The following is a 13185-nucleotide window of genomic DNA, read 5'->3' as shown; positions in this document are numbered from 1 at the left end:
ATTTTAAATTAATTAAACCAAGGTTTTTTTTTACTTACATTTTAAATATTTTTTTTATTAATTCAATATAATATTTAACAATATTGAGATAATATAATCTAATAATACTTATGTACACAACAATGTTCTTAATCATTTTAAAATAGCATTTCAATCTGACAATTTTTCTACTTAAAAAGCATACTATAGTTGCAGTATGCCAATACATGTTAATAAAAATCATTAATTAGACAAATAAAAGTATAAATTAAGAAATTAAGAGTACAATAATTTAATATATATATATGTATTTTTTTAAATGAGAAAGAACAATTATATTTTAAGGTTTATAATATATTTTATATATAATCATATATAATACATCTCTATATAATATTTATGATATATAATATCCTTTACTTTATGCTAATATTATTTATAATAAGTTTTCAAAATACACAAAAAAAAAAAAAAAAAGAAAATCGTCAAATATGGTAACTTTATAGGTTTAAAAAACATAAACATGTTCGCAAAAGCATTAACATGTTTTGATGCTCTAAGAGAAAAAAAATACATTTGATTATTTAGTTATTATTTTCTGTAAAATAAATGATTTTCACCAATGATTTCTTAATATTGATATAATATACTTTTATTTTTATATAATATTATTAAGTACCCTAAATATTTTTAATTAAAATAAAAGATTAGAACAAATATTAGTCATATGTTATAGCAATAACTATTTTAAAGGAATATTTGTAATAAATTTATAAATTATTTTCGTTCACCAAAATTTAAGTTTAACATGACCACTATTAACTTTGTTTTATACATTAAACTTTGCATTCACAAACATTACATTAAACATAACTTTGAATTAATTACATACATGCCCTTATTTATAAAAACACAGTTCTTAAATCTATGAGTAATAGTAACTATATGATTGGGAGGGATACAACAATATAAGAAACATCAATGAATAAAAATACTAATTCCAAAAATAATTAACAATGCATAAAAATAAAAACAGAAAATAATTGAGGAATGTATTTTTAAACCTTTTAAAGGTCAAATACGGTTTCACCGTTATTTTTATGTTCTAAGGTTATGATATCAATGTTCCGTTTTGTAAATATTAATTTACTTTATTATATTTATATATTTAAAATCGTAACAACTGAGGGAACATTAACCTGAATATATTTGTGTTTCATTCTTGAGCAAAACCTTCAGTCTCCTCAATCGCGTAGTTGAGCTTTTCAACTAATTGATCATAGCTCTTATATGGTGGCAAGTCTAATCGATTGAAACATGTATGAGATCGAGGTAACCACGTTTCCTTGCCTACTTTCTCAATGCAGAATCTCTGCGCACCATTGCTCCCTAAATAAAATTAATATTTAAATTAGATAATAAAAATAAATAAGTTAATTTTATTACAACTTTAAATAGTTTAACACATACCCATTAATTCAGCAAATCCACCAACTGGGACTCTACACGTTCCAGTCACGAATTGTAACAGTCTTGCTCGTTTTTCATTGTCAGCTTGTTTAACAAACTAAATTTATAACACACAAATTTATTAAAAATTAATTATTTCTTCTAAAAAACAAGCGTTAACACAATTTTATAATTTATATCAAAAATAAGTTTATATCATAAAAATAGTGTGATAAATATTATTATTGTTTAAGCAATATTAGAATAAATTGTATACATTTCAATAAATATATTAAATTTGATACTATAATAGTACCTGCCAAAACCAGTTAATTTGCTTGCTGGTGCGATTATAATGTCTGTAGATAGTGTGTTGTTGCCAATCTTCAACATCAATTTCCTGCATACCACACAGCATGAGTTCAAGTTCACGTTCATCAAAATATTTCAACCATTCCAATGCAACAACTTCATTGAATCCATCCAACAATGCTTGTGTTTGCTCTTCAATACCACGAGTCATTCGCCATTCAGTCATTAGTCTAATATATTCATCTTTGTTAGCATCAGTAACTTGTACTTTATCTCCATTTTCTATCAATTCATGATGGACAACTTGACCAAGGACTTCAAAATCAACCCCAAAGAACATTTCAATATCACTTTCTTCTAAATTATTATCACGAACCCAAACCAATGAGTTATAAAATTCTGGATCAATTGACTCAATATCTTTCATGGTGAGTTTTTTGTTCAACATACGTTTATAAAACGGCATGGTGAAACCAGAATAAATAAATCGACCATGATATAAAGCCTGCAATTTAAAATTAAACATATAATTCATGATAATTAATTGAAAATTTGTATAAAATATTTACCATTGCTATAAAACGTCCAATAAATTTAAAGTATAACAAGTGATCTGGATTAACATAAGAAGCAGGATTTATTTGAAGACTGTAATTGTTTTTGTTTGCGTATTCAAATAAACAATACATTGGGTTAAGTACTTCGTGAGAGAGTAAAAAGAACCATTCTCTATTAATTTAAATAATAAAATGATTAAAATTTGAATTAAAATTATTTATTAGTTAATAACTATTTACCGAGAAACACCACCATAATCTAAGCCTTCTTCTCCACGAAAGACTATATATAAACGTTTTCTCATTTCATAAGCAGCAGATCTCATTATTTGATGATAAGAATCTTCAAATAAAGTTTGTCTAGAAACAGTTATCTTGATGTGGCTTGATATTGCATTACTCTGACACAAATATCGAAATTGACTAAGTTTCCAACGGAATGACCTTTCATATGCAGCGGGTACCCCATAAGGACCAGATAAACTAAAATATAGAAAATATATTTCTATTAATTATTCCATAACTAAATAATTTTTTTTTAAAAATATTTACCAATGAATAGATGGTACATTACGAGGATCTTCGAATGTAGTTGTATGAGTATTATGATCAACAAAATATCTAATTCCATCAGTTGTTTTTCTTACTTCCCAGCCAGTTGGTAGATCAGAGTTATCAATTACCAATTCGGTTCTATCAAATAAGTAATTCAATTATTTACTTGAAATACTTTTAAAATGTTTTTAAATTATAACTATACCCTTGAGTACGTGGATCTTCCCATTGAGTAATGCGACTTTTATGATTTACAAAATAACATCTACCATCAGGTTGTACACGCTTTTCCCAACCATTAGGTAACTTTCCCATACGATCTTCTTCATCAAGAACTGGGTTTGTAGTTGATGCTCCTGTAGCACTTTGTCTATTATTTGGTCCTGAACCTGTTCCCACTGCATGCTGAAAATGAAATGGCACAAGGTTAAAGTAAATAAAAATAAGTTACATATAAATATTATACTTGTGGATAAAGGAATCGCTGATTTCCCTGTTGAACTACATGCGCTCTTTCGCCTTGCCAATGCTGGTAATGTTGTAATCTTTCACTGTTAGGACGTTGCCATGTAGTAGTACGTGTATTATGATCCACATAATAAATACGTCCACGGTTATCTCTTCTTAGTTCCCAACCTGCTGGTAATGGCTGAGGTCGTTCCCAAGAAGTTGATTTAGTATTATGATCTACATAATATTGTCGTCCAAATGCATCAAATCTCATTTCCCAACTATAATTAAATTATTAAAATAAGACCTAAGTTAAATAATATTATACTAAATTCATATACCCAGCAGGTAACGGTTCATCAATTGGTAAAGTAACAGGTCCATTTTGATGATGAATGGTAATAGTCCCTTCAGCTGGACTACTTTGCACTGCTGATGTTGGAGGACTACGATTATTTGTCAATATGTTGTTAGTCAATGCATTATTTGTATGATTATTTGATATATTCGAATCTAAGTAATAAGAATTAATTAAATTAATTTTTTTTTTTTTTTAAAGCTTAAAAATAACAACCTGTTAGTAAGATCGGTGGTGATGCATTAGCTGTTGCATTACGATTACGTACTCTAACTCCATAGCTGAAATATCCATTTGATAATCCTACTACAAAAAAAAATTTAATTGATTAATTAATATTTTGATATTAAATTATTAAATATACTTTGGTGATTAGTACTGGTGCTTGGTTCTCTGGGGGGATTCGAAACTTGAGACATATCTATTTGAAAACCATTCAATATGGTAACTAATTCCCCGACCTTGACCAAATTGTTGGTAGCAGATGAACTTGTTGCAAGATGATCATTATGACGTGCTCGCATTAAATCAATTGTTAGCTCCAAATTATCACAGACACCATTATAATTAGATAAAATATCATATAGACTTATACTTTTTTCAGCTATTAGTACATCTTTTTGAAATTTATAATAATCTAATACACGATAATGCAATATTGAGTAAGGAGTAACAAGTCTGAAATAAAATATCAACATGATTAAAAATTAAAATAACAAAATTATATAAAGTATAATTTCAACATACACAGTAAATTCTTCGTTCCATTTGGGTTGATAAGTATTTTTGATAACTTCTGTTTTATGTCTTTTGAAATCATCAACATTAAGTTCCACATATGGATGTGGTTTTATCAATCCACCATTGTTTTTTAAATGCCCACTTTCAACTGAAAAAATCAATATACATAAATATAGTTATGAATTATTACAATAATAATAACAACTAATTCAATTCATTCATAAATTATTTAATGAACTAAGGATTTAAAAAGTATTACATACCTTTTTAAAAAGGTATTATCATTTTATTGTTTTTGTAGTAAAATAATTTTCAAATAAATGAACTATTTTTATTTATTTAATTGTTTTTAATATTGAAACTAACATTTAACTTATTTAAAAATATCTTCTGAACTTTAACATTTTCTTTACATTAACAACATGTTAATTGATTTTTGGTTTCATTAATTGAAAACAAGATTTGATAAAAATAATAACATTAATGTAAAAATTTAAAGAGGTAAGAATAATCATTTTTAATTTAAATTGATTTATAATTAAGTATTTTATTTAGTAAAATATAGAATTCATAATAAAAATTGATATTTAAACAAATTAAAAAACCACGTTTTGAACTTACTTGTTACAAGGAGTTGGAAGAAATTTTGATTTGAAGGAGAAACAACTCTATCATGAGTCGTTACTGTACAGTTTGATAAATTATCAACAAGAGAATTCATGACAGCAAGAATATTTCACAACTCTATTTTAAAAGCATTCAATTCTTTATCATCAATTATTTCACTGGTTGATCTATCAAAACAAAATAAAAACATAAATTGTACTTATTCAAACAAATGTATAAATTAATTTTACTATACTACATTATGCAAACACTAAATTAAATTATTATTATCAATCTATAATATTTAAGAACAAAATAAAATGTATATTATTAATAGACATCAAGTAACAATTAAATATCTAAAAATGTATTGAAGTACATGAATGTATGTTTTTTCAACATTTCATGTCTTAAAAATGGGTAGAATTTTAGAAACTCATCAAGTACCGATTGAATTAAGTAATGAAAGAAAAATAATATTCACCTAGAGAAACAAGTTACTTTAAGTATTATTTGATTTAAGTCTGTATAGCTAAACTATATCTAAATTTAAGAATACATTCCAATATAAATTAATTAAATTGAAGCATATGTTAATAGAGTTAGAAAAATGTTGGTTACATATATTTAAACCAGTGGTTCTCAAATTATTTTATTTGTTAAGTTTTTGGTGAAAAAAATCTCTACAGAATCCTAAAAGCCAGCAATGTTAATTTTAAATTTCATATGCAATAATATATCATTTATTTGCTTTTCAATATTTATTTTTTGTATGTAACATAAATACAAAAATTTATTTGATTTGAAAAAAAAAAACATTATATAAATACTATTTAGTATTTTATAATATTTAATATATCAATAATATATATATTTTTTTTAATTTAACAATACATTAATACTTAGTTTTACAGGTGATATTAAATGTGAATATCTGCTCATACAGAATCATGTAAAATCTATATATATCTAACAATTTAACCAATGATAATGTTTGAATTTTATTTAATTTGGATGTGGTTTGTTAGATCACAATTTGAAAACTGCAAATTTAAACAAATGAGTCGTCCAGTTGCAAAAGGTAGTATGTCCAAACAAATAAAGTTTTCACAAACAGCAAAAAACTGATATTTCTATTAATATTTTATAAAACGTCACCATTTTTTTTCCATAAATATATATAAAAAAAAAAACATTTTACTTTTTTTAGACTATAAAAATCGTGGATAAGTAGTTTTTTAAATAATTTATATTTAAAATTGGACATATTCCCTTTTGCAACTAAAATATGGACATACTACCTTTTGCAACTGGACTACTCAAATATAAAATTAAATATGAAATATAAATAACTAAAAATAATAATAATTTCTTTTTTAATCTTACTCTTAGAATACAATTACTAAAAGTTAGTAAACGTACTTCTAAAGTATTAATCTTGTTTTAATAATAGGTTATAAACAAAATATAATTTTCTTATAACCAAAGATATCCAACAATTTTGGATTACAAATAGTCTTAAAATTATTAACATAAATACAATTTAAAAAAATACTCCCAGTAAATTAATATGAAAATAAAATAATATGATATAACCTTAAAGGTTAAATTATTTTATAAACAAGCAATATCAACCATATTTCGTTAAAATAATTAATGATGTCTTCTATGGTAAATAAAAATAAAAATATTTTACAAAGAAAATAATTAAAAAGAAACATAAGTTATAAGAATATAATGTATAAAAAAATTTAAAAATTTTAAATAGGTAAAAATTTTATAATGAAAACATCATGTTAATGTATCAAAATATTTTTTTTTGGATTTTTTATCTATCTATATATGTATAAAACAATAAGGAAAAATAATTTTAATTAGCAATAATTTTTCTTTAGTTCAAAAAATGAACTTGGACTTTATATATTTTAAAAAATAATATAAAATTAAATACAGCCAGATAACCAACCAAAAATAATATTTTTAGTTCTCATTTACTTATAAATTTATTTATTTATCTAAATTACTAAACGATTAGACAAATTCTTATATGAACAGAAAGATTCATCTTATTTCAATCTATTTGCTTCAATCTCTTATTCAATTTTTTTTTTTTATAATATTCAGTACCTATCCTGTTACTTTTTTATTTATTTATAAATATAGCCTATGATTAATTTATAGTTAATTATTACCTTTAGATTATTTGTTTAGCTTAATAACTTCCAAATTAAAAATGAAGAATTTTATGTTTAAGAACCTTATAAATAAAATTTTATTAAATATATAAAAAACTTAAAAACAACTTAAAATAATATTTATATAAAATTATAGATCAGAAATTAAAAAATACTGTATAAGTACCTGATATCTAATAAAATCTAATAGATATACAATTATTAAAAGTTTAAGTATTATTCTTAATTATTTTATTTTATTTTATACTACATTACAGGTTGGTGCCTAAAGTACGGTTAAAAGCTAAATACATAGTAAGAACTATTATAAATTATTATATAAAATAATAAATATATTTAAAAATAAACTATTAAATTTAAATTTAATATATATTAATATATTTTAATTATTACATTGTAAATATTTAAATTTAAAACATTCATAAGTCAAGGATAATATACAAGGTACAAGAATTTATGGGTATCAATCTATAAATATATAAAAATAAAAATAATTTTAAAACTCATAACTGTCATTGACAGACATTATTCATATAGTATATTAACAAATTGCTTAATTAATAGCAAAGTAAAGAAAATGTTTTTGTGTAGATAGAGGTTACTAGACATTTTGATGACAAAATGATTTTCAAATTTTAAGAATTAATAATACAATTTTATGATGATAAATATTATGCAAACATTTAAATTATTTTTAAATTATAAAACAAATATGTTTTAAAGGTTGAATTAAAATAAATATTGATTTTTCAGAGATTGCTACATTTATCACTAAGTATAGGAGTGAACATTTAATTATACATTCAAGGTTCAAGAAATTAAATAGATATATATATATATGCAAAGTTAGATTTTATAATTCAAAGTTATTAACTATACAAGTTTTTTATACTCAATTGTTGGTTTATTTAATAACAATACAAAATCATGGAGTATAATTAAAGAATCTGAGTCACACCATGCAGTGAAACACAAAAAAGCAAAATACCAATTTTCATTTATTTACTTACCTATTTATTTTTATTTAAAATTAAGATACATATTTTTAAGATATTTGAATATGATAAAATAAATTTTAAAATATACAGCAAGTAAATTTTTTATTTTATTATGTGCTATGTATTATAATTTAGGGGATTAGAAACACAATGAATATTATAATAAAATTTAAGCCATTATGATCAATACAGTTAATGTAATAAGAGTGATACAATTTAATTGCTCTTATAAATAAGATTAATTAATGATAAAGAATGGTTACACAAACACAACTATTGTTCACATGAATATAAACTATTTTAATGCCTAGTTTTTAATAACTATTTTAATAACTACTCAAAAACTACATTTGATGAAGAAAATGAAACACCAAAGACAGGAAAGGAACGCAAAGTTTATCCTTAAAAATGGAAACATCAAATAATCGTGTTTTCTGTATCAGAATATAAAATTTTTGTTTATGATTGTGAAATGCTTGAATACGTCACGACATTTGACTACATTGATGGGTTATATTCTAGGACTTTCAAACTTGTGAAGAATCGAGTTGAGCAACAGCTACCCAGCAAAAAGGCTTACAAGGAACCCGTTTCTATAAATGAAAAAAAAACTCAAGACATATAAAAGTTAGAGAGATACATACCCTCAGAAGCAACTGACTTTTATCAAAATATATATATGTGAAAGACCACCAGCATAGAAGAAAATTAATACATTTTTAATGTCTCACTTCTCTTTTTTTTTTTAATTTTAAAAAATATAATTTTTTTTTTGTGAAAATTTAACAAACTAAGGTTATTAAAAATTAAGTTTAATTACATATTACATGTGTTTTACTCTAACTATTCATTGTACACTATTTTTAAAAAATTTAAAATGAGGTTTCAGAGAAATTATTAACAAAAACGTAATTGAGAAGAAAAACAGTACTTGTCCAATAATTTTTTAAATCATTTTAAAACAAACAAAACATTTTTATAACCAATAATTTGTATTAACAAGTCATTAGAACTATATGAAAGCAGCCATAAGATTTTCTGGCTTTCAGAGTCTATATGTTACAGCATACAGAATTTTGAAACTTTGAACTTGATTATCTCAAATTGTATTTATCAGACTAGTACTGTTCTTCCACTGATTGATTCACTTGTATTAAAATGTTTTCAAATAATGCAGTTAAAGAACACAAGAAACAATATATTAATAAAAAAATAAGCAAAAATCTGTATTATTTAAGTTGAGATTAATTATTAGCTATTTTTTTTTTTTTGTCTACTCTTTTTAATTTCTTAGTGATTATCTTGAACTGCAGAATGGCGCATTCACGTCATAATGAAATTTATCAGAATAGATATGATTATATTACTTTTATGTTCGAAGCATGGAAATGTAATAGAAATATTTTAAACATCTTCAACTGTAAGATCAAATACATTTTTTTATTTGCAGTGATTAGCAAAGCACTCTTATACTTTGTATAGAAAGTGAAATAAATGTAAATTTAGATGGGTTAATCCTCCTATTGATTTTAAATTAGTAAGCTCAGTTTCTGGCAAATCATTTAAAATTTTCATATAACTACTGTAATAATATAACCCTACATACAACTAATACTTTACAGATGTGGCGAATATGTGTACTGAACCCGTAACGCATTCTGACCATCAGCTATCAATGCAATTTAGATATAGAATAGTAGCTAACCTGTATATCTTAAACCGTGGTGCACATATACACACTTGTCTGGTAACAGCATTTGAACAGAATGTAAACACACACTCAAGTTTGTGTTATATTGCTATTTAATTTACCATTATTGATGGCAGAATCAGGCAACAATAATGAAAAGAGCACAGAGCAATAGGAATACAATTAGTGCATTAACGTATTTACATCTTCACACTATTGACTTTCATACATTCCCTGTTCACTGCTACGGAAGTGAATTGAATTATCAAGATATAAAGTTTGGCAACAAAAGCAATAAATTCCGATGGAAGAAATCATTTGTACATTAACAATAGAAAACTGTGAGAAATAAACGTTCAAATGTTAACAAAAAAAATATTTCATTCTACAAGTCCAAAGAAAATTTGTTTTAAAAAATACTTGATAACACAAACACACACACACACACACACACCAAGACACCTCCATACACACACGCACACACATGTTGATTCATTGAGAATTTTCATCAGAATAGGCATTGGGTTCACAGGTGCACCTGTTTCTGCACACACTATAAACATGCTTGTTTAGGATATGGCCAAGGTTGATGGCAAATGAAAACCGAAACTGAGACCGTGTTAACACCTCTCGTCAACGGTGTATTAGTTATTGATTTACCGTAAAAACCAGAAACGTATTGATGAGTATTACATTACTCACCGCCAACGACGATGATTCTGACACATGATATTCGGACCTCGGAATTCGAGGGTGAAATCACGTGCACAGATCGGAGCGACGCGACTAATCCCGAATATCGATCGGTAGCGGATGATAGCCGAGAAAAACGCGTCAGACCGACGCATCAATATCGACGAGACCGCGTACACCGCGAGCAAAGCGCAACAACGACGACGATAGTACAAGTAAATGATGGTCAGGTACGGTGATTACGTACGCACCGATAATAATGTATACAACGTCCGATTAAAATATCAATCGCGTACTGGGAGTCCGCCGTTACACAATCGTTAACGTTATCGGAACGCGCAGTGCGTTTGCTTGGTTAGCGATGTGCGTGTGCGCTCACGTGCGCCCACTCTTGGATCGCGTATCATTCAGGTGAAAACGAAACGTCGGAACAGCGGAACGAACGCGAACGGAGCTGCGCGGCGACTGCACGCGGTAGCTGTAAAACAATGTCCGACGTAGTAACGCGCGAAAAAATTTATTGCGCAACAACGTCGAAATAGAAATGTTCACGTTCTATCATGTGCATAATCTGTCATAAGTGCACTAGTAATAATAATAATAATAATAATAACAACAACGACGACGTCGTCGTTTTGCGAGAGGAACCAAATTACAATACCTATAACGCAATGTGTATACGTACGTGGATGCCGTCGGGGTATGGCGCTGAGATCCTCGCGCTTGGGGTGCGAAGTGTGCCGCCACGGAATGATCACGTTTCTACGGTACAATAAACACTACACCGTCAGTTCGTCGCGTGCACAACTTGTCGCACGACGATTGCGATTGTTGACGCTATCGTTACGTAGAACTACAGTGCACGATGATTCTGCATTCTCATTTTATCACGCGCGATCTGCTGGGCGTGAGTTACTGCGGTATTCGACGTCCGCGGCGAACGGTGCGCACCGATTCACAGCGATCAATGGAGGTGATGCGCTCCGTTCTACCGCCTCCACGTCAGGCCACCCCCGTTAGACAACCGTTGCAAGCGAATACCCCTACGGGTTTTCCGCCTCTGTAATTCCGTTACATTATATATCCTCGTCAGATGATAGCAGACAAAGAAAACATTAAGGTATTTGCGTATGATTTCATTTCCAGCCCGTATGATATCTTGTTGGACAACGATAACAACGTACTACTACACCTATTCGTTTATCTTCTTAGTAATTGCACCTATTGATATATTGAGCAGCCGGTTATCACCATGTTTTCATCCCTTATATTAATTTTTTTTTTCGTTATAGATCATTAGAAGTTTTTTAAGTATCCGAGTGAATTTGTCATTTTCAGATAACACCTACGTTTAGTTTGTTAAAAGTAGTTGGAAATAACCTATTGCAATGGATGAGTGCCTATTATTATTTGAATACGACGAATTATGAAAATGATTTACACATTTATTTTCGACCGGTAAAGGCATCATAAAAAAATTTATTCGTTTAGTAATTTTCATTTATTTATTATATTTTTAAAATTAATGTATTATGCCGAAGGAAAATAACCAATAAAAAATCTAATAAGGGTTTTAAACGACTAATACGCTGTTTTATGTGAAAATAATTATTTTTGTTAAAATTCAGACTTTTAAAGCGTATGAAAAAAAATCTTGACTTAAGATTTTTGACATTTTTTTCAGTTTTGTTAGGCGATTATATAAGTAAGTTCATATTCAATTTTCAAGTCTTAATAACTAAAAATAAAATTGTGTTAGATAAAAATTTCTGAAAAATAATATATTTTCAATATTTTTAAAATCCTATATTTAACCCATAGGTGTAACTTGGAAATTTAGGGGGGAAAAAATATAATTACATATCCAACGAAAAGATTGTCCGCGGCTAAACGCTACTTTACCACCTAAATATTATATAAAATTATTCATTTTCTAACATTATGTTAGATAAGCGAAAATTGAAAATTAAGACTTATAAAAAAAAAATTTTGTAGTTTTAGCTAAAGCCAGCTGTATTGTACTTATTTTAAAACAAGGTATGTTAAATATCAGAGGGGGCACTGCCCCTCCTAATTTATTCTAGGGGGAAATTCCCCCTTGCACCACCAGTTTACGCCTATGATTTAGCCTATAAATGGTTAACATTTTTTTTTTTTCAAGTCTATATAAGAGTATTGTTGATATTTTGTGAAAATTTTAAGTAATCTAACACGATTACTTTTGAAGTTATGATTAACTAAAATCGATTCAATAAAAATGTGGGACATTCTGTATAACTAATGCATTTTTATTAAGCAATATATTAATACTTAATCAATAATCACATTAAATATTTAGTTTATTTTATCTTTATTTTATTTTTATTTTATCTATAGTTGAAAAATGTTTAAACCTTACACATCAAATTATAAACATAAATCAGGAAGTTTAAAACGGAAAGAAAAAAATAGACAGGAATTTGAAAAATGTAAATCTGACAAAAAACAAAAAATACTTAGGAATTTTTTTTAATAAATTTGAAAGTTCTCCAATCACATAACTTGGTGCTTCTCAAAACGTTGGTAAAAAAAATGTACTAATTACTCATAAATCCGTTTCAAA

General features: G+C 26.6%; 1 protein-coding gene across 3 annotated transcripts; it reads right to left on the bottom strand.

Annotated features, from left to right (window-relative positions):
- Positions 1-806: 806 nt before the first annotated feature.
- LOC112693283 (E3 ubiquitin-protein ligase Su(dx)) lies at positions 807-11476 on the bottom strand. Of its 3 annotated transcripts, none has more exons than XM_025568274.1 (14): positions 11269-11476; positions 5023-5195; positions 4408-4549; positions 4025-4338; positions 3877-3966; positions 3644-3815; positions 3319-3583; positions 3058-3257; positions 2850-2990; positions 2538-2780; positions 2310-2469; positions 1745-2245; positions 1450-1546; positions 807-1368 (listed from the first exon to the last, which is right to left on the bottom strand). In XM_025568274.1, the coding sequence occupies exons 2-14, from the start codon at positions 5120-5122 to the stop codon at positions 1196-1198; spliced, it is 2598 nt and encodes an 865-aa protein (XP_025424059.1). In that variant the 5' UTR covers positions 5123-5195; positions 11269-11476; the 3' UTR covers positions 807-1195. The 3 variants fall into 3 exon arrangements, with proteins under 3 accessions (XP_025424059.1, XP_025424061.1, XP_025424060.1); XM_025568276.1 differs by having other exon boundaries at positions 3877-3963; XM_025568275.1 differs by lacking the exon at positions 11269-11476 and adding an exon at positions 10593-11095.
- Positions 11477-13185: the final 1709 nt, after the last annotated feature.

This window comes from Sipha flava, unplaced genomic scaffold (genome assembly GCF_003268045.1).
Source record: "Sipha flava isolate LNK unplaced genomic scaffold, YSA_version1 84_pilon_pilon, whole genome shotgun sequence".
Taxonomy (NCBI): domain Eukaryota; kingdom Metazoa; phylum Arthropoda; class Insecta; order Hemiptera; family Aphididae; genus Sipha; species Sipha flava.
This window is presented reverse-complemented; position numbering and strand designations above follow the sequence as displayed.

What these genes read in the sequence shown, in the direction of transcription:
- LOC112693283 (XM_025568274.1), bottom strand. Translation starts at nt 5,122, where the DNA reads ATGAATTCTCTTGTTGATAATTTATCAAACTGTACAGTAACGACTCAT. An exon ending in GAAGATCCACGTACTCAAGG is followed by an intron (nt 2,991 to 3,057) that starts GTATAGTTATAA and finishes CTTATTTGATAG; the next exon opens with AACCGAATTGGTAATTGATA. An exon ending in AAATTAACTGGTTTTGGCAG is followed by an intron (nt 1,547 to 1,744) that starts GTACTATTATAG and finishes TTATAAATTTAG; the next exon opens with TTTGTTAAACAAGCTGACAA.